Source organism: Xenopus laevis, chromosome 8L (assembly GCF_017654675.1).
Source record: "Xenopus laevis strain J_2021 chromosome 8L, Xenopus_laevis_v10.1, whole genome shotgun sequence".
Taxonomy (NCBI): Eukaryota; Metazoa; Chordata; class Amphibia; order Anura; family Pipidae; genus Xenopus; species Xenopus laevis.
The window spans coordinates 73047103-73068022 of NC_054385.1; the positions used below are offsets into that span (position 1 = coordinate 73047103).

The following is a 20920-nucleotide window of genomic DNA, read 5'->3' on the forward strand; positions in this document are numbered from 1 at the left end:
TATTTCAAAAAACTGTATATATGCAAGTACAAAATGCATGCTATATACACATGCATTTACACAGGAACACAATGTATCTGCTGTGGTCATTCAGTATTTTATGAGAGACTATAAAATATACTGACACAAAATAAATTATTAATATAGTGCTGTAAAGGGGTTCACTGACACATGCTGCCTTGCCCCCTTAACATTTGTTTTGCCGATTACTTCTTTGTCTTGACAGTGGAAGAGGTTTGCTTTTGTTGTGAGTTTTTGCTTTTGCTAATTCTTACAGGACAAGCACTGTTGACTGTATTACTGCATTATTTCTTTGACTTACCAGATGTACACAAATGTTTCTATTGTTGACTTCATGCATGCTGAATAGTTTATTTCCACTAATTTAGCACCAGGCAATCATACATTACCCAAAAATGTTGTCTGCTCAACTCACTGAAACCAACTGAATAGACGTTTGATGGGTTAATTTTTTTTCATAGACTTGCTGAGCTGGGGAGGCGTATATAGCCCATAGTTTAACGATCAAAACTGAAGTATGTGTATTTTCCACTTTATTTTGTCTATAGTTATAAATAATTACAGTATACTCTATAGGGTCATTTACTAACAATCGGATTTCAATTTTTCTTTTTCACAAATCTTTAAACATTTGTGGTTTATAAAGGGGATGCAAAGGCAAAAATAAAATCCAATTTTTACTTTCTTTAGTGACAAAGAAACCTATTCCCAATTTACTTCAATAAAAAAAAAATCTGTACCTTTTATGAAAAACCCAATTGTATGCAGTAAAATTCCCCCTTCCCTTGACTTAAGGTGGCCATACACGGATAGATCCGCTCGTTTGGCGATGTCGCCAAACGAGCGGATCTCCCTCCGATATGCCCACCTTGAGGTGGGCAATATCGGGCTGATCCGATCGTGGGCCCTAGGGCCCAACGATCGGATCCTAGCGTTCGCCAAACGGGCGGTCGGATCGCGGGACCGCATCAACGAACAGATGCGGCCGCGATCCGACGGGATTTTTAATCCCATCCGATCGAGATCTGGCCGACTTTCGGCCAGATCTCGATCGGGGAAGCCCGTCGGGGGCCCCCATACACGGGCCAATAAGCTGCCGACACGGTCTGTCGGCAGCTTTTATCGGCCCGTGTATGGCCACCTTTACTCTGACTGCTGCAGATACCAATCTCTACAGGGAAACAAACAGCCCGAGTTTTGCATGGCTGGGAAGGAAGGTGCAGGGATTGAATGGCATAGAGATTAATTTTGATTAATGCAATCAAAACATAACGTAACCTTTGCACATTGCTTATTTCCATTTGAAAGTAGGATTGTTTCCCTGCAGAGCAACTGGGGATCAGCTAAAGTTTCCTATTTGCAGCAGTCAGAGAAAATAAAACGAAGGGGAAATTTCACAGCATTCAGTCAGCTTTTTTGTAAAAACTGTACAAATTTTTTAAATAAAGTATATTCATTAATGAAAGTAGAAATTGAATTTTCTTTTTTTTTTTTTTTGCCTTTACCTCTCCTTTAAGTGTAAAATATACTCTATAAGGGGTCATTTGCTAACAATCAGATTTCGATATTTTTTTTCACAGATCTCTAAAAATTCATGGTTTTCTCATTATTTTAAAAGCTAGAAATTGAAGATTTGTTAAAGGGATACTGTCATGGGAAAACATGACTTCTGCTCTGAAATCCGGTTTTCTAAAGAGCAAACATTTTTTTATATTTAATTTTGAAATCTAACATGGGGCTAGACATATTGTCAGTATCCCTGAGACATAAGACTGTCCTTGGTTTCCTGACATCTTTTTAAATTACCCATTTTTGCACTTTTGCCTCCCTTTTCAGCTCATTCACATACACACCACATATGTACCCGACTTTTACATCTTGTAAGTAATATGTGCACCTGTAGGGAATAGGGTGCAAGTGTATGTGTGTGCAGTTTTCTTCCATACTTCAGTTTCTTGAATGCCTACTGGATCCTTCCTGCTCTGTTTGATTGTACAGAATTTTCTGTTCTACAGTCTGGTGTGTGAATCTGAACTAGACAATGCAATCTGAGTTCTGTTGTGCCAATTTATGCAGAACACAAAAAGATAAAATGTGACACTTTAGCTGATCATGCCATATTGCTTTGTACTATTAGCGCGTCTTGCTTTGTTCTATTAGTGCTCAGATGTTTCTTATTTTCTCTCTAAAAAAAAAAAAAGAAAATGATCTGTACATGTGGTACATGAAAATAAGCCGTGCTATTATATCTCCATGGCTCTTTAGTTTTAGGGGGTAGGCACCTGTACGCTGGGAAATATTCCTATTCATTGTCATCAGCAAAGCCAAAACCATTCATATAGTATTCACCATTGTCAGTGTGTTCCTCTCTAGTCGTGTGTACAGTCATTTCCATTCCTTCTTGTTTATGGTTACCAGCTTTCTCTATTGAGTTGCTTCAGCCCCTGTGCCCCATCTTCCTAAATACTCCTCGTCTTATAAGTAACAGACCTTGCAGTGTTCGAACCAAACTGTATCACTATCTTTTATTGTGGTTAAAATATTGGGGCAGCTAGTTAATCCACTTCAGTCACTTTTGGTGTTACCAGCTTTGCAGATTGCATGGGAGCGCATGGCTGGTTATTATTTGAAGTGGTTGGGTTTGCACCAAAGCTATTGTAGTTGGTTGATCTAACAAAGCTCCTGGGGCAGATGAGCTTCCTCTTTAGTTTTGGCAGTGGGTGCTTGTGAAGCAGCAATTTCCATCTTGGGCCTTTACAACACTTTGATACATTCTGTAATATCAAATCCTGTAATAAACTAAACTGTAACAGTTGCCACACAGGCCAATGGAAATAAATCCAAATACATTTTTTAAAATATGATTATGAACAACACGCATTGCTTGAGTTAATAAAGCCTAAACTAGTATGAAGTGATACATGTTCTGTTTTAACTGGAGTTATGAATTCCCACCCTTGCCTCGGTTTTCTTAACTTTCCCCACTCTTGCTAATACCCATCAATGTTATTCTAATTTTGTATTTTGCAGATTTAATTGCATGTCTTCTCCTACTTATATGAATAACCCCGCTGCCCACACAGACAATGCACTTTTCAGAACAGATAATACATTACCCTAGTAACCCTGCTATCTTGTTCAATAAAAACTCCCTTACCCGCCCATTCCCTTCCAATTCTAGCCAGTACATGATTCTGTTTCCATGGTTATGTCATCTCTGACGTTGCCATGCAAACTGCTACTTTTGTTTCCAAATTATACTCATATAAACCAATAAAAACATATATATTTTTAACAGTATTTGCTCTGGCCAATAGGAGACGAGAAAAGGCAAAACCCAAATCACCCGGGAAACGTTCCTGAGTCAGTGCAGGCAGACGATCCTGAAAGAAGACACAGGTGGGAGTGTTGAGCTGTGGGAAGTCTTTGTCCCAATATTGTCGAATGAATGTCACAGCGTGATTGAATATATCATGATATTGACGACTGTCTTCAAGTCAAGTTTTTTATGTTGTGTGTTAGGAACTTGTATTGTCATATGTTAATGGGGGCTGCATTTTCCTCATCATCTATTTACACATCCTACATTTCCAGTTGTGTCTCTTTCTTCTACGTCCATGTGATTCCAAATTTTCTCTCTCCATTCGACCTTTCACTCTCAAGCTAGTAATTTTTTTCTAAATAAATACATAAACAAAAACTTTGCACGTTGAGCATGGTGATACCAGTAGCTTAATGGCAGAATTTACCTGTTATTATTTAATAATAAATCGTGTACCTTTTATTTTCTTAAATTGCCTGTCCTTACTTTGTACAGCTGGGCAAGCTGGTATAGTAGGCAGAGAAAATATTATTGCAGTAGGTAGCAGCTAAAAAGAGGAAAAACAGCACAAAATAAGAAATTAATTTCAACAGATTGCATAAATGTATATATCACAGAGTGACAGAAAGGATGTATCCACGGTACAATATATGTATAACAGCTGCATCTTTGTTTCTATGATCATGTTTTTTTCTTAGGCTTTACTTTAGATTATGAATCTAGCTCTGTTCATGTCTAATGCTCTCATTAGCTTCAAGTTGCTTTGAATGGTTAAAGAGAAATCCGTTTTTTTTGCCGACAGAGCAAAAAAAGTAAAAACAGGTAAAGTATTCTCTTTTAGCCACTAACCCATCATTCTACCCTCACTGGCTACTAGCCTCTATTTCCCTTCCCAACAAATAATACATCAATCTCCCCTGAAAAGCAATAACCTCTATATTTATTCTAACTTGCCACTAACAGTTCTCTCTCCCCACACGACTAATTCCCTCAGTGTTCCTTCAAAAAATGTTAGACTCTCAGTTAGATTCTCAGAAGCCCAGTAACCCCTGTTGCAGCTTTCATGTCAGTAGATGTCCGTTTTATACATCAACCACTTCCCTGTCCTTCTGCCTTCCCAGCTACTGCCCTTAGAGATACTATCAGTGAAAAAAATCTTGACTCAAACTTTTAATGTACATGCATATTTTGAAGAGTAGTTTTTTATTGTCGAGATCACTAAAACTATACCCCCAGAATGAATACTTAACCAACATATATAAACTATCATATTAAGTGGCCTATTAAAATAGCTATCAAACTGGAATATCTAATATCTTGTACCTTCAGCCACCATTTTGTGATGGTCTGTGTGTTCCCTTAGAGATCACATGACAGGAAATAACGCAACTCTGCCTGTAACAGGAAGAAGCTTGGGAGTAAAAGTCACAAAGTTGTTCATTAACTGGCTGATGTTACCTAACATGTATGAGTGCTCTTCAGGGTAGGACTTCAGGGCCCCCAAACCCCCCGGGCCCCCAGCAGCGAAGACACCTCAGCCCCCCCCCCCGCACCTACCTTTTTTTCCTGCTTGCAGAGGCTAACATGGGCTTTAAGGGAGTCCAAGAAGCAACGCTAATAGCAGGTCTGCAGGGTTTTTTCCCAGTGTCCCGCCAGCCCAGTCCGACCCTGGTGCTCTTGGTTTGTGTCTGTGCACCATGAATCGTATGATCCCAGGGGGGGGGCGGCCCTCAGGAAAAAAAACAGTAGGCGCGGGGGGCTGGAGGTGTTAATCATAGCAGTTCAAGCAATATTGGACTGTACACCAAAATACCAGGAACACCACTCCATTTAATAATGGATTATTCCCCCCCCCAAAGATTTAGGTTTCTTAAATGTCAGTAGAGTGTTGTTGGTCTTTATTCCCCTAATGTAGCCTGACAGTTACAAATAAATGAATTAAATTCCTCTGATATTAATTCATTATGAATTATGAAAATTGAGTGCATGTTTTGAAAGGCGTTTTCCCCTTTTTGTACAATAAATCTCAATTTTATTCTTCATGGCTCTCACTCCTGACACAATGTAGCAGAACTTGGAAAAGAACTGATTCTGCTACAAGAGTCAAAACCAAAAAACAGAAGGGGGTTGCTGTTTATCCTATTTGCATTCAGCAATAAATATTTAATTTATTAATATTATGTGGCCATTTCAGCCTCGATGGAGAATACAAGAAAATCAGAGTATGAACACCAACTCAAGAAGCGCCTAGACAAGGTGACTGATGAGGTAAGAGCTGACTGAAGATGTAAAATATGTGGGTAGACTGGAGCTAGCTGTAATTAGAAAATATGGGATTTGCTGCATATAACATAAGCAGACAAAAGGTAAGATCAAATGATAGTCGGGCTGGCCTAATAATAATGCTGCCTGACTATTCATCTTGCATTGGAGGAGGCGCAAGTGAGAGGAGCAACAGCTCCCTCTCAGACCCACTTGTTCAAACCATCAGGCAAAACAAACAGTGCTAACAGTCACTTGTGTGAATATCCATATCTCATAATAACAAAATAGATGGCCACTCAGTCAAATAACAAAATGGTCATCAAGTGTATGGCCAACTTAAAGTGATATTGATACATTGCTATAATTCATAGGGATATTTCATTAATACTTGAAGTCTAAGGTTACAGTTTGCTTATATTTAAAAAAAAAATTCGAAGTCAGCCCCATGCCAGAGGTACTTACCCATTCTGCATGCAAAACAACTGTTTATATTTGTGCTGTAGCCTTAGAAAGGCTTGTATGTCCCCAGCCCAGAATGACTGCCTCTGCGTTAGCGACCAATATTACATTCACCCCATAGTGAGCGAGAAGTTGTATTTTAAAAGAAAATAACACTGGTGTAAACTAAAGCTATTTGTTTTGCAGTCTCTGCGTTAGCGACCAATATTACATTCACCCCATAGTGAGTGAGAAGTTGAATTTTAAAAGAAAATAACACTGGTGTAAACTAAAGCTATTTGTTTTCCAGTCTCTGGATGTCACAAGGAGGATGGTGCAACTTGTAGAAGAGGTGAGAGCTACACAGAAGACATATTAAAGATAGGTATACCTTGCAATTCTGGTCAAGCTGACATTGAAGGAGTCAAATTAGGTTTGTTTTATATGACCTGTTGAAAGAATAAGAAACCATGGTAGTCCGTATCATTTGGAATGTTGCATATGTGTGTGATGAATTGCTAGCATCAGTAAAACAGTGGTTAAATATATTAAAGGGGTTGTTCACCTTCAAACAACTAGTTGTTTTCCGATAGATCACCAGAAATAGCGACTTTTTCCAATTTCTTTCTATTTTATATATGTCACCATTTTTCTAATATTGAAGTGTAAAGTGTCTTTTTTTCACCTTCTAAAGCAGCTTTGGGGGGGTCGCAAACTCCCTAAACTCTCTAAATTGTTACATTTAGTTGATACATTTCCTATCTTTGTCCCTGCTGAGCAGCATCTCTAGGTTTCATTTCAGGCAGCTGTTAGAATTGATACAATAGTTGCTAATACTCCAGAGATGCTGAGAAATGTATCAACTAAATGTTGCAAAACAGTTCAGAGTCTGCACCTGAATTACTGAGCTGCCAGACTCAAACACCAGAGAGGAACATTAAACTTTAAACTTAGATGTTGGAAAAATAGTAAGCAATAAATAATGGAAAGTAACTGAAAAAAGTCTTTATTTCTGGGGAACAATCTGAAAAAAACTGAACTACTAACTGAAGTGCAATCGGTGCAGCCCAATAACTTGCATTTATTTAGGGGTGCAACGAATCCAGGATTCGGTACGGGATTAGGCTATGGATTCGGCCTTTTTCAGCAGGATCCTAATTTGCATATTCAAATTAGGGGCGGGAGGGAAATCGCGTGACTTTTTGTTACAAAACAAGTAAGTAAAAATGTCCTTTCCACCCCTAATTTGCATATGTAAATTAGGATTCAGATTCTGTTCGGTATTTGGCCGAATCTTTCGCAAAGGATTCGGGGGTTTGGCCGAATCCAAAATAGTGGATTCGGTGCATCCCTACATTTATTAGAGGTTTCCCTAAATGTTTAGGTTATATAACTTTAACTTTCCTGCATCATATTATACATATTATACATATGTAACATTACACTTTGGTTGCCAAGTACGTGTGTATATTTTATTGACCCAGTAGCAAATACACCAGAACTACACAAAGCATGATAAAATTCATTACTCCATGAATGATTTCTCCTTTTAAACTTGAGCTTTTGTTTATATATTTTGTTTTGCTGCTGTTCACTTTTATAATCTGCTATTTTCCCACTTTGACTGCTTTATGTATTTGCTATCCAGCTTCCATAAGTGTAATGTCAACCCAGCAATTGTTTTTCCTTGTCTGTGCTGCGATTATGTGCTTAAGGTTTAAGTAAACCTTAAAATAAAACAAAATGTAAAATTGCTCTGGGTTTTGCAATTCACATTAAATATTTTTTCAATTTCAGAGCTATTAAAGATTTTACCTTTTAATATGGAACTAACCAGCGCCACCTACTGGTTAGTTCCTGTAACTGTACAGTCAAAGACAGTGAAAAAGATCTACCTTCAAAAGGTAAACAGAGAAGTGTTCTGATGTTGCTTTTCTCAGAAAGGAGATGGGAAAGGGCATCTGAGGATTCCGATCTTCTGAGAAAACTCTTTGACTATCTTGGACTGTAGAGTTACATGAAAGGATCATAAGTTGCTTACAAAATTTAATTTATTGGCAGTTAATAAAAATGTAGTTCTGAAACTGAAAACAAAAATAATTAGAAAATCACCCTGAGCAATTTTACATTACACATTTTTACTTATCCCTTAATAAAAACATGTTTTGTACGATTCTCTCAAAAAAGAGCTTTACAGCTGGCCTTTGGCAAAAGAATGACGTCAAACTTGAACTAATTAGACATAAAGGAATAATGGAATAATGGATGCAGCTTTAAAAAGGGCTGAAATAATACAGAAAGCAGGACATTGTTTGCCTGTAAATTGTTGTGTTATGTTTGCATTCCAGTTTTCTTTTACCAGATCTGGTAGTTAACTATTTTAGACTACAAGACAACATAGGCTTGATATTTAAATCAGTGTCTAGGATAAAATTGGCGTGAGTGTTTTGCCCCCACAATCGTGGTTTGTTATCTGATGTTCACTGTGATCTGGCCAGTTTACTGTGTGCTGATTTCTACCCAGACTATGAAAATGATATTCAATGGATTATACGGCTCATTCTGGTACACAAGGAACAAAATGCACAGTAAAGATTTTTTTTTACCCACATGTTCACACAAAATGCATGAATAATAACAGGAACGTGTAAAATAGTTGCAATGGTACATTATATTACAAGCTTTTAGTGCAGCTGCCTGGAGGTTCCTGGGTAGCCCAAAACATAAAAAAAGCCTTGATGCTTAAACTCTAAAGCTCTGTGTTCGTCTTCTTGCTTGTGCCACCGCTCAAAGCTGATGTAGATTCCCTACTGTGATCAGTACTTTTCCTGTCACTTAAACCATCTTGCATGCTTACTGTAAGAACAACTTTATATGAAATATAATAATGTAATACTGTTTGTTTCTCTTTGTATCACAGAGCAAAGATGCTGGAATAAGGACTTTAGTGATGCTGGATGAACAGGGAGGTGAGATGAATGATCTCCTAATAGAAAATGATTTAAAGAACAAACTATAGGAAGGGAAAAATGACAGATGAGAGCTTACAATTTAAGGTTCCCAGTACATTCACACACTAACAGATGCTTAGAATGTCCAGGCTGGAATCAAACGTACAACCTTAGCACTGCAAGGTAGCAATGCTTATCATTGCGCTACAATGCTTAATTTCTTCTTCTTCTCATAGCCATTGATCGCTTACACTCCTTCCCTCTACCACACTGTTGCCAATTCCTAGCTCACTCTTCCCTGTGTTTTGTTCCTTGTTTAATATTTATGATTTCTTACAGTGGTAGAAACTAGCAATTGTGTTATTTGTGTTATTTCTTCTTATAGGATTTTAGCCTGCAGTTCTTCATAAAGCTGCTCCCACAAAATCTCTGATATTTTGCTTGCTTCCTAATGCTTATGTAGTTTCCACCCCACTGCTACTACTTTCTTATTTCCTCCTTATGTACACACTCCTAATAAAATGTACTTACTACAGATGTTCTAACCCCCCTTCATACTACAGTTCCTTTCCATTATATAATCTCTTGAGCCAGGGCCGAACTAGGGGTAGGCAGAGTAGTTGGCGTCCGCCTAGGGCACAGTCATGATGGGGGCGCACTTTTTTTTTAACCCTAGTTTGCTTGGCCTTTAATAGTTTAACAATTTTATAAACCACCTATTCCATCCCCCTCTTGCCCATGATTTGTACTGCGGGCACTCCCCACCTCCCTCTTGGCAACTGCTGGCACAGATACATATTTGGGGGCAATATGATGGATTTTTTTGGCTGCTGCTGGCATAATTACAGACTGGGTTAACACTATGATGGATGTTTTGTCTTATGCTGGCACATGTACAGATTTGGGGCTTGGGGGCAATCTGAGGGATTGACTGCCGTACAGGTATAGGTACAAATGGGGGTAATATTATAGGTGCTGGCACAGGTACATGAGGCAACACAATGGCTACTGGCACAGGGGGCAATATGAATGGTAAGGTGGCAAATGGTAATGTAGGAGCAGGTGGGGGGGCACTGATTGAAGCCCTTGCCTAGGGTGCCAAAATACCTTGGCCCGGCCCTGTCTTGAGCACCCTCCACCACTTTAAGGCCTATACTCTACTTTGTGAATTCATCATTCAAAATGCATCATATTTTTCATTTTCTCTTAGCCTACCACCCAGTTATTCTGAAATTGCTTCCAAACTGTGAACACTAATTTTCCTTGGCTTCTTCTTGTCATCTATGAGCTGCATCCTCATAAATTATCTCTACTGTTACTATACCATTGCTATTACCCTTACTGTGCAACTCTAACTTAATGTTTCCCCAATCATTCCCTACCTTATCACATTCCACGTTATTTCTATAGAGCAGCTTGATCGAATTGATGAGGGTCTGGACCACATTAATCAAGATATGAGAGAGGCTGAGAAAAATCTGACAGATATGGGGAAGTGTTGTGGGTTGTGTTCCTGTGACAGGTAGGAGCACAAAGCTAAGGTGTATTATAATAGCAGCAAAACATTCTTTCAATTCATATGTTTATCACAGTTTGTATATTACTGGTTATTTAAACAGATACCTTGTATTGATCTGTACCTTGGCATTAATAGGTACCCTCAGCTGGTTTCATCATCTGTGCATGTTAGCTTTGAGCCAATGTGTGCGAGAATGCAAAATATTACAAACTCAAAAAATTACACTGTATCAAAAAAGGATCTTATCTAGACCTACAGAACAATTGATCATTACCGAACACTGAACAATGATTCACACACAATAAATTAAAAAGAATAATGCAAACTGAAATTAAAATAGTTGTCCATACACTTAGGGGCAGATTTACTAAGCTCGAGTGATGGTTCGGATTTCAAAAAGTTTGAATTTCGAAGTGAATTTTTGGGTACTTTGTCCATCGAATAGGCTATATTCGACCGTTCGACTTCGATTTGAAAGATTCGTTCTATCAACAAAAAAAATCGTTCTATCGATCTATTCGATTGATCGAATACGGTAAAAATCCCTCGACTTCGAATTTCGAAGTCGAGGGATTTCAATTCGAGGGTCGAATTTCGACGTTTTTTTTACTTCGAAATTTGACCGTTAGTAAATCTGCCCCTAAGTAGATCCAAAACCAACCTACTAAGCACAATAGCGTTGAGACAACACTAAAAGCATGAATCTTTTATCTGCCAAAATATGGATAATCAGTTTGCTTGCCTTGTGAACAGTGGGGTGGGATGCAATCAAAACCAAACACTGAGACTGAAACCTCATCCTAACTGGCCTACTTGGCCTTTACATCCATTTCCCTTCTTTCTATATGGTTCCTTTCTGACTTCTTCCTGTTCCCTCTTCTTGTACCATGAAGACTGAAGTGCAGTGCCACATACAGAGCAGTTTGGGGAAATTCACATGATGGGATTATTTCTGCTCAGCCTTCTCGTGTCGCAGATGAAAGGGAGCAAATGATGATGAGTGGAGGCTATATTAGGAGGTAAACATTTTGAAAACTGCCTTGTGTTAGTCCTTATCATGAGATTGAAGGGTTAACTGGGTATATAGGTAATAAATGCCTGCACAGTATAGGCAGGTAATATATATGCACTAATGTTTCTACTAAATGTCAAGAGGTAGCTCTTGGCCTGCAACTGATACCCCAAAAGTCATCCATGATATACATCAAATACAGGCTAAAATATCAGCTGACCAGAACTTGTAATATGTTTAATTAACACAGCTGGGTAAGCATTATATTTGCTTAAAGTTTCTCCCTTTAAATATACTGTATACATATATAATATTTAGTGCTTAGACCATTCCTCATATTTATGTAATATCAACCACTACTCTATCAAGGTAATCATTTATTCACAAGAATTTTCACTGTAGCTTCTCCTAGAATGCTTCATGTGTCTATTCTATTGATCTCTTGTTTCAGAGTGACTAATGATGCCCGTGAAGATGAAATGGAAGATAATTTGGCTCAGGTGGGAAGCATTCTGGGTAACCTCAGGAACATGGCCCTGGATGTGGGTAATGAAATTGACATTCAGAACAAGCAGGTGGAAAAAATAATGGAGAAGGTAAGTTCATAAGATGAGTGACAAATACGTGGCCACAATGGTATTCTTGGAGTTCAAAAGATAAGATAACCCAAAGTAAACAAGCAGTGGAACAAATATCATAAATATCATTCAGAGTATAGACAAGGAACTAAATCTTCCAATGAAGGTAGAAAGGTGAGCATAGTCCATAGATTAATATATCCAGCTGCAGACATGATGAAGTTCCTGCTCATCAAATGTGTTTAGTAAACTTGCAAGGTAGGAATCCTGCAGGTTACTGAGATTTAGCTGGTATAAAGTCATGCAAGTCCATTAACCTTTGTGTAAGGGCATAGGTATAGTCTATAGTTTTATTTACTTTTATTTGTGTTTCTACTATATCCATGTACTATATTTACATTTCTTTCTTATATATACAAAGTATAGATAACTTTCTTTGCTACTAGGTTAAAACTAATGAAGATCGCATTAAAGATGCCAACACTAAAGCCAAAAAAATTCTCAAGAGTGTCTGAAGCCGAACTGTATCTATTTGTGGAAGAAAAGATCTATATTCCCTTCACCTCTCATTAAAGGCAGTCTGATCATTTTATATTTACCATGGAAGACCTGTCATACTTCATACTAAACTTAGATTCAACACAGAACTTAAATTATGGACTCTAACCCTTAGAAAATTAAATGTAAGTTTGATGTAGAGAGTGATATTCTGCTGATAGCAACATGTACTGATATGGTACGAATGTGCAGCAAGCTCTCAACTTTCACAGAAGGAAATTTCCTTATATTATCTTTATAGAGTTTGCACAAAACTACAGCTTTCACAATTGATATAACTTAAAGTCTAAAATCACATTGCTTAGCACAAAGGAGCAAGTACCTGTTTTTATTTTATGTGAATCGGGGATATTCCCAATACTTTCCCTACAGTGCACTTACCTAAGAGCATTTTAATAAATGGTGTTATACTGAACTGATTAGTATTCTCCAGCTGAGAGTCACTGTAGGCTCTGTACTAGGGAGGGATCAAATGTTTGAAGCTTAAAAGAACCTGTATAAAAACAAGTATAATAATATGTCCCTTTAATAATCAAGAAGAGTCCATTTCTACTGAAAAAAAATATCACGAAGATCTGTCATTCTTAACATTAAAGGGGTTGTTTAACTTTGAGTTAATTTTTAGTATGATGTAGAAAGTCATATTATGAGATATTATTATTTGTGGTTTTTGAATTATTTAGCTTTTTTATTTAGCAGCTCCCCAGTTTGCAATTTCAGCAATCTGGTTGCTAGTTACCCTATTAGCAACCATGCACTGATTTGAATAAGGGAAGGAGTATGAATAAGAGAGGGTTTAAATAGAAAGATGAGTATTAAAAAGTAGCAATACCCATACATTTGTAGCCTTAGAGAGCACTTGTTTTAGACCCCCATTTGAAAGCTGCAAAGAACCAGAAGAAAGAGGCAAATAATAAAAAAAATATAAAATAAATAAATAATGAAGACCTATTGAAAAGTTGCTTAGAATTGACCATTCTATAATATTCTAAAAGTTAACATAAAGGTGAACCACCCCTTTAATGTCTGAATATGTATTTATGTATGTGCTATATTTTGTAATAAGAAGAATATACATTATATCAACATATAATACACAAAAGCCATAAATATCTTGTAAATTATATCCTTATAAACGGTGAGTTCTGATGTCATTTCTGTCACATGACTCACTGAAACTTGTGTATTATAATAAATAAAGTACCCCCAGTTGCAAAATATGAGGATATTAGAAGTTACCTTGGAGTTCCAAGGCCTTCGGCCTCGTGTTTTTATATGGTCATGAAACTACTCGATAACTTATAATATCCTTATATTTTACAAGAGGGGGTAATTTATTCACTATATATCCTCTATTACAGAGTAAAAATATTATAATAGTAGAAGAGGTTGAAAAAATCAAGTTCTAATTTTGAGAATCACCATAATAGGAGGGTGTGTGCCCTCCAGGTTACCCAGCATTTTTATGTTTAGAGTGGCTTTGTGTGAGTGCCATAGCAGTTGTTGGCTATCTAAGAGCCTCAGTCATGAAGCTGTTATTTATAAAACTACCTGGAATATCTGTGTAGCTATACTTTCTATATATTTCATTTTTTTATATAGTTACACATATGCTTTGGTGCCTATGCATGCACAAATGTTCTGCAGGTGTGTTGTTTTTGTACATGAGCAATATGAGTACACTATAACTTCATGTGATAAGTGCCCTGACTAACACCTGTTTTTAAAAAGCTTGAACGTCGTTATTGTAACAATAATAAATGTATTTATATATGGATTGCCTTGTCATTATTATAATAATAGGAGATGCAGGCCTTCAGATGAATGTATCTCTAGACATTATGATTGTGCAAAGCCACTTTTAAAGGTATTAATGGAATTTGCCATCCTCTGGACTTTTTCAAGAGGCAAATTTTTGATCCAGTGCTAAGTAAGTGACTAACCATCATGCTTTTGCCTGTTGCCGCAATGAGTACGGCTGCCTTGGGCAAGGATACACAAGATAAAAATAAGACAGATTGTGGCAAAGCCCATTATGTGTGCCAAAATGTGTCTACCGTATATACTCGAGTATAAGCCAAGTTTTTCAGCCCCCAAAATATGCTGAAAAACTCTACCTCGGCTTATACTCGGGTCAAGCACAAAAACGGTCGCTGGCGTCTAAAAATAGTCGCCGGCGCCTAAGAATAGTCACTGGCGTCCAAGAATAGTCGCCGGCGTCCAAGAATAGTCTCCAAGAATATTTGCCTGCGTCCAAGAATGGTCGCCGGCATCCAAAAACGAGACGCCGGCACCTCCAATGGGAGCAGAAACCCTCAATTTTTTGATTGAAACTTACCAGAAACTGCTGCATTTCTCACCCTTGGCTTATACTCGAGTCAATAAGGTTTCCCAGTTTTTGGAGGTAAAATTAGGTACCTCGGCTTATACTCGGGACGGCTTATACTCGAGTATATACGGTAAGTAGACTTAGGTATTAGAGTATACCCCTTTAGTGGTATGGGGTGTAGTGCAAAATATTTGCTGTCCACGATGATAGAACACACAGACACTACAGAAGCCTTGCATTTTAATTTAAATGTTTTCTTCCTGAGCTCTTCAGTCCTGTTTAATTCATTTCACCTTCTTTGGCTGAGCTGCTTCGAACAACTGGAAGACTGAAAGACAGGTCCCTGTAAAAAGGGACAAGAATTACAAGAAAGCTACATACTAACCATGTATATGGACATGACATGGGTCTATAACTATATTGAACAATCTTAAAGGATAAATATAGCAAAAATGAAAATTTAATATACGCTTCATCATACTAAAATAAGACACTTTGTAAATATAATTAATTATAAATTTTGGCCAGTTTGTAAAGTAATTAAGCTACTCTTCACTTTCTTGCTCTCACCATCTGTTTTTCTTCATTATGTTTTCAGGCAGGACTTGTGAGTCTGATTTTGATTTTCTAATGCAGCCTTTGGGGGGCTCCTTTCGCCTAGAAGATGTCTTAGAGCTCACTTTTTAAGTGACCATAACTCTTGTTTCCCTACATGCAGGGTTTGTGCCAAAGTCAGTTATTTTGTTAGATTTTGTGCTGGAGTCAGTTTTTTGAGTTAGCTCTAATACATTTGCCAGGAGCCCCCTATAAGATATATTGGATCTAACGGTCATGCAGACAGAATAAAGAGAAACAGATGCTGAAAAAGGGGCAGTGAATATAAACTTGATTATTTCTGAAATGTTACAGAATTTTGAATTGATTAGTTCCCCTTTAAATTAGAATAATTACCGTAAATAATTATTTACTTGAAACTATGGATGTGCATAAAGAAAAGGACATTTTAGATGTCATACTAACCAATGAGAATTCTTTAGAACAAAGCCATGCGACAATGATCACATTTACTGTGTAATGAAGAGGTGATGTTATTGAATTTCATCCTGACTATGACTATAATTTCTCCATTCCTTTGTATGCATACATGCTGACGCTACCTTGTTTTTTGTGTTATAGTACATAACGTTGTACCTTTATAACCAGAGGAAGAAATGTACTCATGTAATATAGTAAAGCTTGTTACTAGGCCCATGTGTTACAATGCAATGTTATCACAGTATATTAAAACACAATACCACTGCAACTCGTTAAAACATGTATTTATATCACAAGAATATAATTGCAAACTGGAATACAGAATCCTCATTTGTGTTCTTGTAATACTAGGCACAATTCTCTTTATCTTTAACTGACAACTTTTTTTGTGAAAATGGGTTTCCTTTCCATAGATCTGCTCTTCTGTCTCCATGTAACATCCTTGGGGTTTAGTTAACATAGTGACAAAGTTTTAAAAACAGCACAAATTCCTCTACTTCCAATTTTCTCCATTGCTAGAAAATGTTGTCCAGCAGCACACGGCATCCGCATGTTACAAAAGCCTGGACATTGTAGCTGTAATGCATAATTAAAGGCAGGCATCTAGGGCTCAACTTATGACTTACTTGGGCCTTATGACCTTTATTTCTCAACTAAGTTAGTGCTTAAAACCAACCACAGTATCATTATATACTCTTAATGAGAAGAGCCACAGTGCTGTCATTCAAGGGATTTTAATTAAAAATATAAAAATTCAAGAAATGTAACATTTCATTAAAAGAATTGTGCCCATTGTATTAGTTGATTAAAAGGGATCACCAGCTACAACCAGCTTCTTTCTCCAGGGCCAAGATGGCAGACTACAGTTTGTACTTTATGTGCAGCAGATTTTTAAACACTATTTATTTTTTAGCATCTAGATATTGGTGTAAAAGGGTTATATTGTCTGTATGTTGTGCTCTATATGTGATATTTATAAAGCATCATAAAGCTATATTCCAAAGGGCTGTACCTGCAATGCAGATTCCCATTGTAATTCGGTACAAAATGGCATCTCCTGATCCTCCTTTTAGGTGAACAGGTAGGTCATTGTCTGCCTAAGGTAGGAATGATTAAATAACATTTAGAACATTTGTGAAATAGAAAAAACAACAGTAAAAACCAAATGAATGCCCAGTGGCAACACATTATATATAAGTAGTGTTTTGTTCCTTGCTAAGCCAAGTCTTACCAACCAATACTACTCACACCTGATTCCATAGGCATCCATCTTTCACTGTGCACATGGGCAGATTTCAGCTAAACAAAAATGCACACATGAGTATTTTAAATGCTCTCTGTGTGCCCAGTGACAGTCCAATGTAGTCAAGTACATATGACACAGGAGATATAAGGCATTCTCAGCATTGCATTAACCCTAAGACTGAATAGTCCTATCTGTACCCACACGCCCAATACCATTTACAGATAATTTTTTCAACTTAATAAACATGTATTTTCTGTAGGGATAAAAATAAATGCCCCACAGAATTAACAAAATAAAATGACTAGTTGGTTCATGAAGTTCTGCCATTAAATGTTTTCATTTCATATATTTTTGGTGGTACAAGTAATTTTGCAATTTTTAATAATTTACTTAATTAGTAAAGTATTAGTATTGAGTAAATTTGCACCTGGGACCCTGTCCCCTTATACTTGCCATCCTCCTTACTACGGTTCACGGCCTGGCAGTTCAATATAAGCATTTGACTTAAGTTCCACACGTTTATCACCACTGTACTATTACATTTACTAACTAGACGCCATTTAACTTTCTGAAGAGCCATATACCTAGAAGTTACTGAGCCAAAGAGCCACATTTTTAGGGCCACTTAATTCTTTTGGAGGAAGAGAATTTGTAAACTAAAATGAACCACCAGAGCCCTACTTGGTCCTTCAAACTCCAGTGCTCTTGGCACCTGCTGGTTTTTCTTCTTCTCTTGTTATGCCTCTGTTTCTGACAATTATGTTTTCCTGCAATAAACTCAAATCTAAATAATATATTGATGATATAGAATTGAAATTACATTTTCCATTCCACAAAGCTAATGAGCCTAACCTGGAATATCTTCTGTTTTTCAAGCACCCGGTTCTGAATCTGTTTCCGGCTGGAGCTGGAAAAGGTTCTCAGCAGTTGTTGCCCTAGAACCTATAGTGATAATGGACATTAAGTAGATCAATGTATCAGTCCTTGTGCTATAAGAGACATCATGGCAGGGTTGCACACTCAATTGTAAAATAGAAGGATAGATGCATGTATACAGGTCATGGCACTATACACAGTACAACAAAGATCATACATGTAGTAACAGGTAAACAACCAATCCTATGTTTGCTTTCAAACAGCAGACAGTGAATTCTACTTGTTCTGTACTACTGATTGTTTGCTATGGGTTACTAGATTACTTGCAAGCTTTGTACCTATTGCTATATCACCCTTAATTTGTTGGTTAATAGCTGTCCATGTTGTGATGACTGTGGAGGGAAGTGAGTGGTTTGTTTTTTAGCTTTTGTATTTATTACAAGCTTCACCATTACAGAAAACACTCATGGCAAACAAAATATTTCTCCTTATTCATATCAATGCATTTAGATTCAAAGGGGATTGTCATTAGGATACTGTATATATATATATATATATATATATATATATATATATATATATATAAATATATATAGACAAATACAAGAGTCCTCTGCAGTCAACCCATTATCAATATATTTTTGACAAAGACATTTTGTGCATACTTCTACTAAGAAATGCCTTACCCTTTAAACAAAACAGGGATTGTTTGTCCATATATTGAAATATATTTAAGATATATTTAAGACGTCAAAGTCATCCTATAGCTGGCCAGTCCTATGTTAAATTTTCATATATATATATATATATATATATATATATATATATATATATATATATATATATATATATATATATATATATATATATATATATAATTCTCTGATCACACCTACATTTTGATACCCAGTAGTGCCTATTCATATTACTATGAAGATTTTACCCGTAGGTTAAATCAGCAATGTCTTTGTTTCATTTGTTCTTGGGTTAGTTAGCAAGACTATTATTTTTATAGACTATTATTAGTGAATCTGCATTAAACGTGTAGGTTTTCACTGGGCAACTTTTTAATAACGTTTTATATGAGAACTAATAGGATAACCAATCACACGTGATACCCTTTAATACTGCTTCTACTAAAAATGTGTATTTAAGAGAAATATTGTAGTTTTTTAGTTGGGGGTAGTAGTTGCCAGCTCTTTTTTATTAGAAGAGTTGCATCAGCGTTGCTGTGTAGGTCCCAGCAATGTACTCCTCTTGGGTGCATATCCTTCACTTACATCTGTATTTTCTGCTTGTAGCTGAATTCTTAGAATATGTCATATTTAACTTCATAACATATGGGAATTGTCCTCTATGGTTGTTTAGTGCTTGACAAGTACTCTTTCTAGTGTGTATTCATGCAGGCAGCCTGTGTACGGCTCTAAGCACAGGGTAGCTACCAATTTTGGAAGTAACAAACGTGGCCCCACCCACAGCTATCCAAGTCATTAGTAACGCTATCCATTGTGGATTTTCTGTATTCAGTGTCTTGTTCCAAGAGGGAAAAAAATTATATGTGAGTACTGAATGCAGCTGTGTGCACATTTTACTGAACAGTGCTGCAAGATCTGGGAGCTTAAGTGACTTTTAATCTTAATGGATACTTAATTTGTCCTTGGAGTCAGTCTGCTACAAATGTCTCCAGTTTGAGATGGATATATATTACTATATATATTACTAATATATATATATATATATATATATATATATATATATATATATATATATATATATATATATATATATATATATATATATATATATATATATATATATATATTGCTGCCAACCAGCTGTCACTGAACTAGAGTATCTGGTGAAATTACTTTTTTGCCCTAACTCCTAACTGGCGTTGCTGTCTGGCCTTGTTTTTAACTGCATAGCTGGAAAAAGAGGAGAGATGATGCCCAAAATCTTAATAGGCAAAAAAGGAAATTTAATGATAATAATAGACTTGTTTTTACAGAAAATGTATGTACATGACTCAGTTCACAGGAGGGGGCTCAACACTGAGGCAAATGCATCATTCTGCATACAGTGCCTACTAGTGTAATGGAGACTGGGGTAGGGCTGGGAACAGTAACAGCCAACCATAACAGGTAATACAGGACTTCTCTACAGGTTAAATTATATATATATTCATAACATGATGTCTGTTCCTATAAGCTACATTCAGTGCCACATGCAACAGTTTGCAAGTTACAAGAAATAAAATATGTGATAAAGCTCTGTAGCATATACTAATGTTAGGATTATGTGTATAAGGATGTCAAATTTAGAAGTACCCGATAATTTCTCATGATGCAGGCTCTTCGATCGCACTCTGTCCCTGCTGTCCTCTCTATGACTTCTCACAAGGGCACCCGTATCCGTATAACCCAATCCAAAAGTAAGGGAAGCTTAGCAGGCCAAACAACTTCTTGTAACATGCTGCTCATGATTAAAAGCCGAGAGCATTACAGTGAGGGGGGTGAGTTGGGAAGCTGGGTGGGATAAAAATAACACACTTGTTCTCAGTTAAGCTATAAACACTTGATATTTATCAGTTTGAAAAGTCAGTTATTAAGCAAAATTATATGGAAGAAATATGAATTTTAAATGTTTGGGGGGGGGGGAATTATAAAATCATTTCCGCAAAGAAATGTAGTGAAATTATTACAGAAAAAAATTATATAATTTTGTTTAAACAAAAAAGGAAACATTTGGTGGAATTATTGGGTCCAATTAC

The 20920-nt window shown here is 36.7% G+C and overlaps 2 protein-coding genes across 2 annotated transcripts; one reads left to right on the forward strand and one right to left on the reverse strand.

Moving 5' to 3' along the window:
• The first annotated feature begins 1713 nt into the window (after nucleotides 1–1713).
• On the forward strand, nucleotides 1714–13293 carry LOC108698666 (synaptosomal-associated protein 25). The gene is made up of 8 exons (XM_018230322.2): nucleotides 1714–3420; nucleotides 5538–5611; nucleotides 6357–6398; nucleotides 8967–9015; nucleotides 10408–10519; nucleotides 11410–11535; nucleotides 11980–12124; nucleotides 12553–13293. Exons 2-8 carry the CDS (start codon nucleotides 5543–5545, stop codon nucleotides 12619–12621), a joined length of 612 nt encoding a protein of 203 aa, XP_018085811.1. The 5' UTR covers nucleotides 1714–3420; nucleotides 5538–5542; the 3' UTR covers nucleotides 12622–13293.
• A 1923-nt stretch (nucleotides 13294–15216) lies between these two features.
• LOC108698667 (cytochrome c oxidase subunit 7A1, mitochondrial) lies at nucleotides 15217–20606 on the reverse strand. Its single transcript, XM_018230323.2, has 4 exons — nucleotides 20478–20606; nucleotides 18127–18216; nucleotides 17041–17125; nucleotides 15217–15336 (listed from the first exon to the last, which is right to left on the reverse strand). Exons 1-4 carry the CDS (start codon nucleotides 20490–20492, stop codon nucleotides 15278–15280), a joined length of 249 nt encoding a protein of 82 aa, XP_018085812.1. The 5' UTR covers nucleotides 20493–20606; the 3' UTR covers nucleotides 15217–15277.
• Between the last annotated feature and the right edge of the window lie 314 nt (nucleotides 20607–20920).

What these genes read in the sequence shown, in the direction of transcription:
- LOC108698666 (XM_018230322.2), top strand. Translation starts at nt 5,543, where the DNA reads ATGGAGAATACAAGAAAATCAGAGTATGAACACCAACTCAAGAAGCGC. An exon ending in GATGCTGGATGAACAGGGAG is followed by an intron (nt 9,016 to 10,407) that starts GTGAGATGAATG and finishes TTATTTCTATAG; the next exon opens with AGCAGCTTGATCGAATTGAT. An exon ending in TGGAAAAAATAATGGAGAAG is followed by an intron (nt 12,125 to 12,552) that starts GTAAGTTCATAA and finishes CTTTGCTACTAG; the next exon opens with GTTAAAACTAATGAAGATCG.
- LOC108698667 (XM_018230323.2), bottom strand. An exon ending in AAAAACAGAAGATATTCCAG is followed by an intron (nt 17,126 to 18,126) that starts GTTAGGCTCATT and finishes TTCCTACCTTAG; the next exon opens with GCAGACAATGACCTACCTGT. An exon ending in AATGGGAATCTGCATTGCAG is followed by an intron (nt 15,337 to 17,040) that starts GTACAGCCCTTT and finishes CCCTTTTTACAG; the next exon opens with GGACCTGTCTTTCAGTCTTC.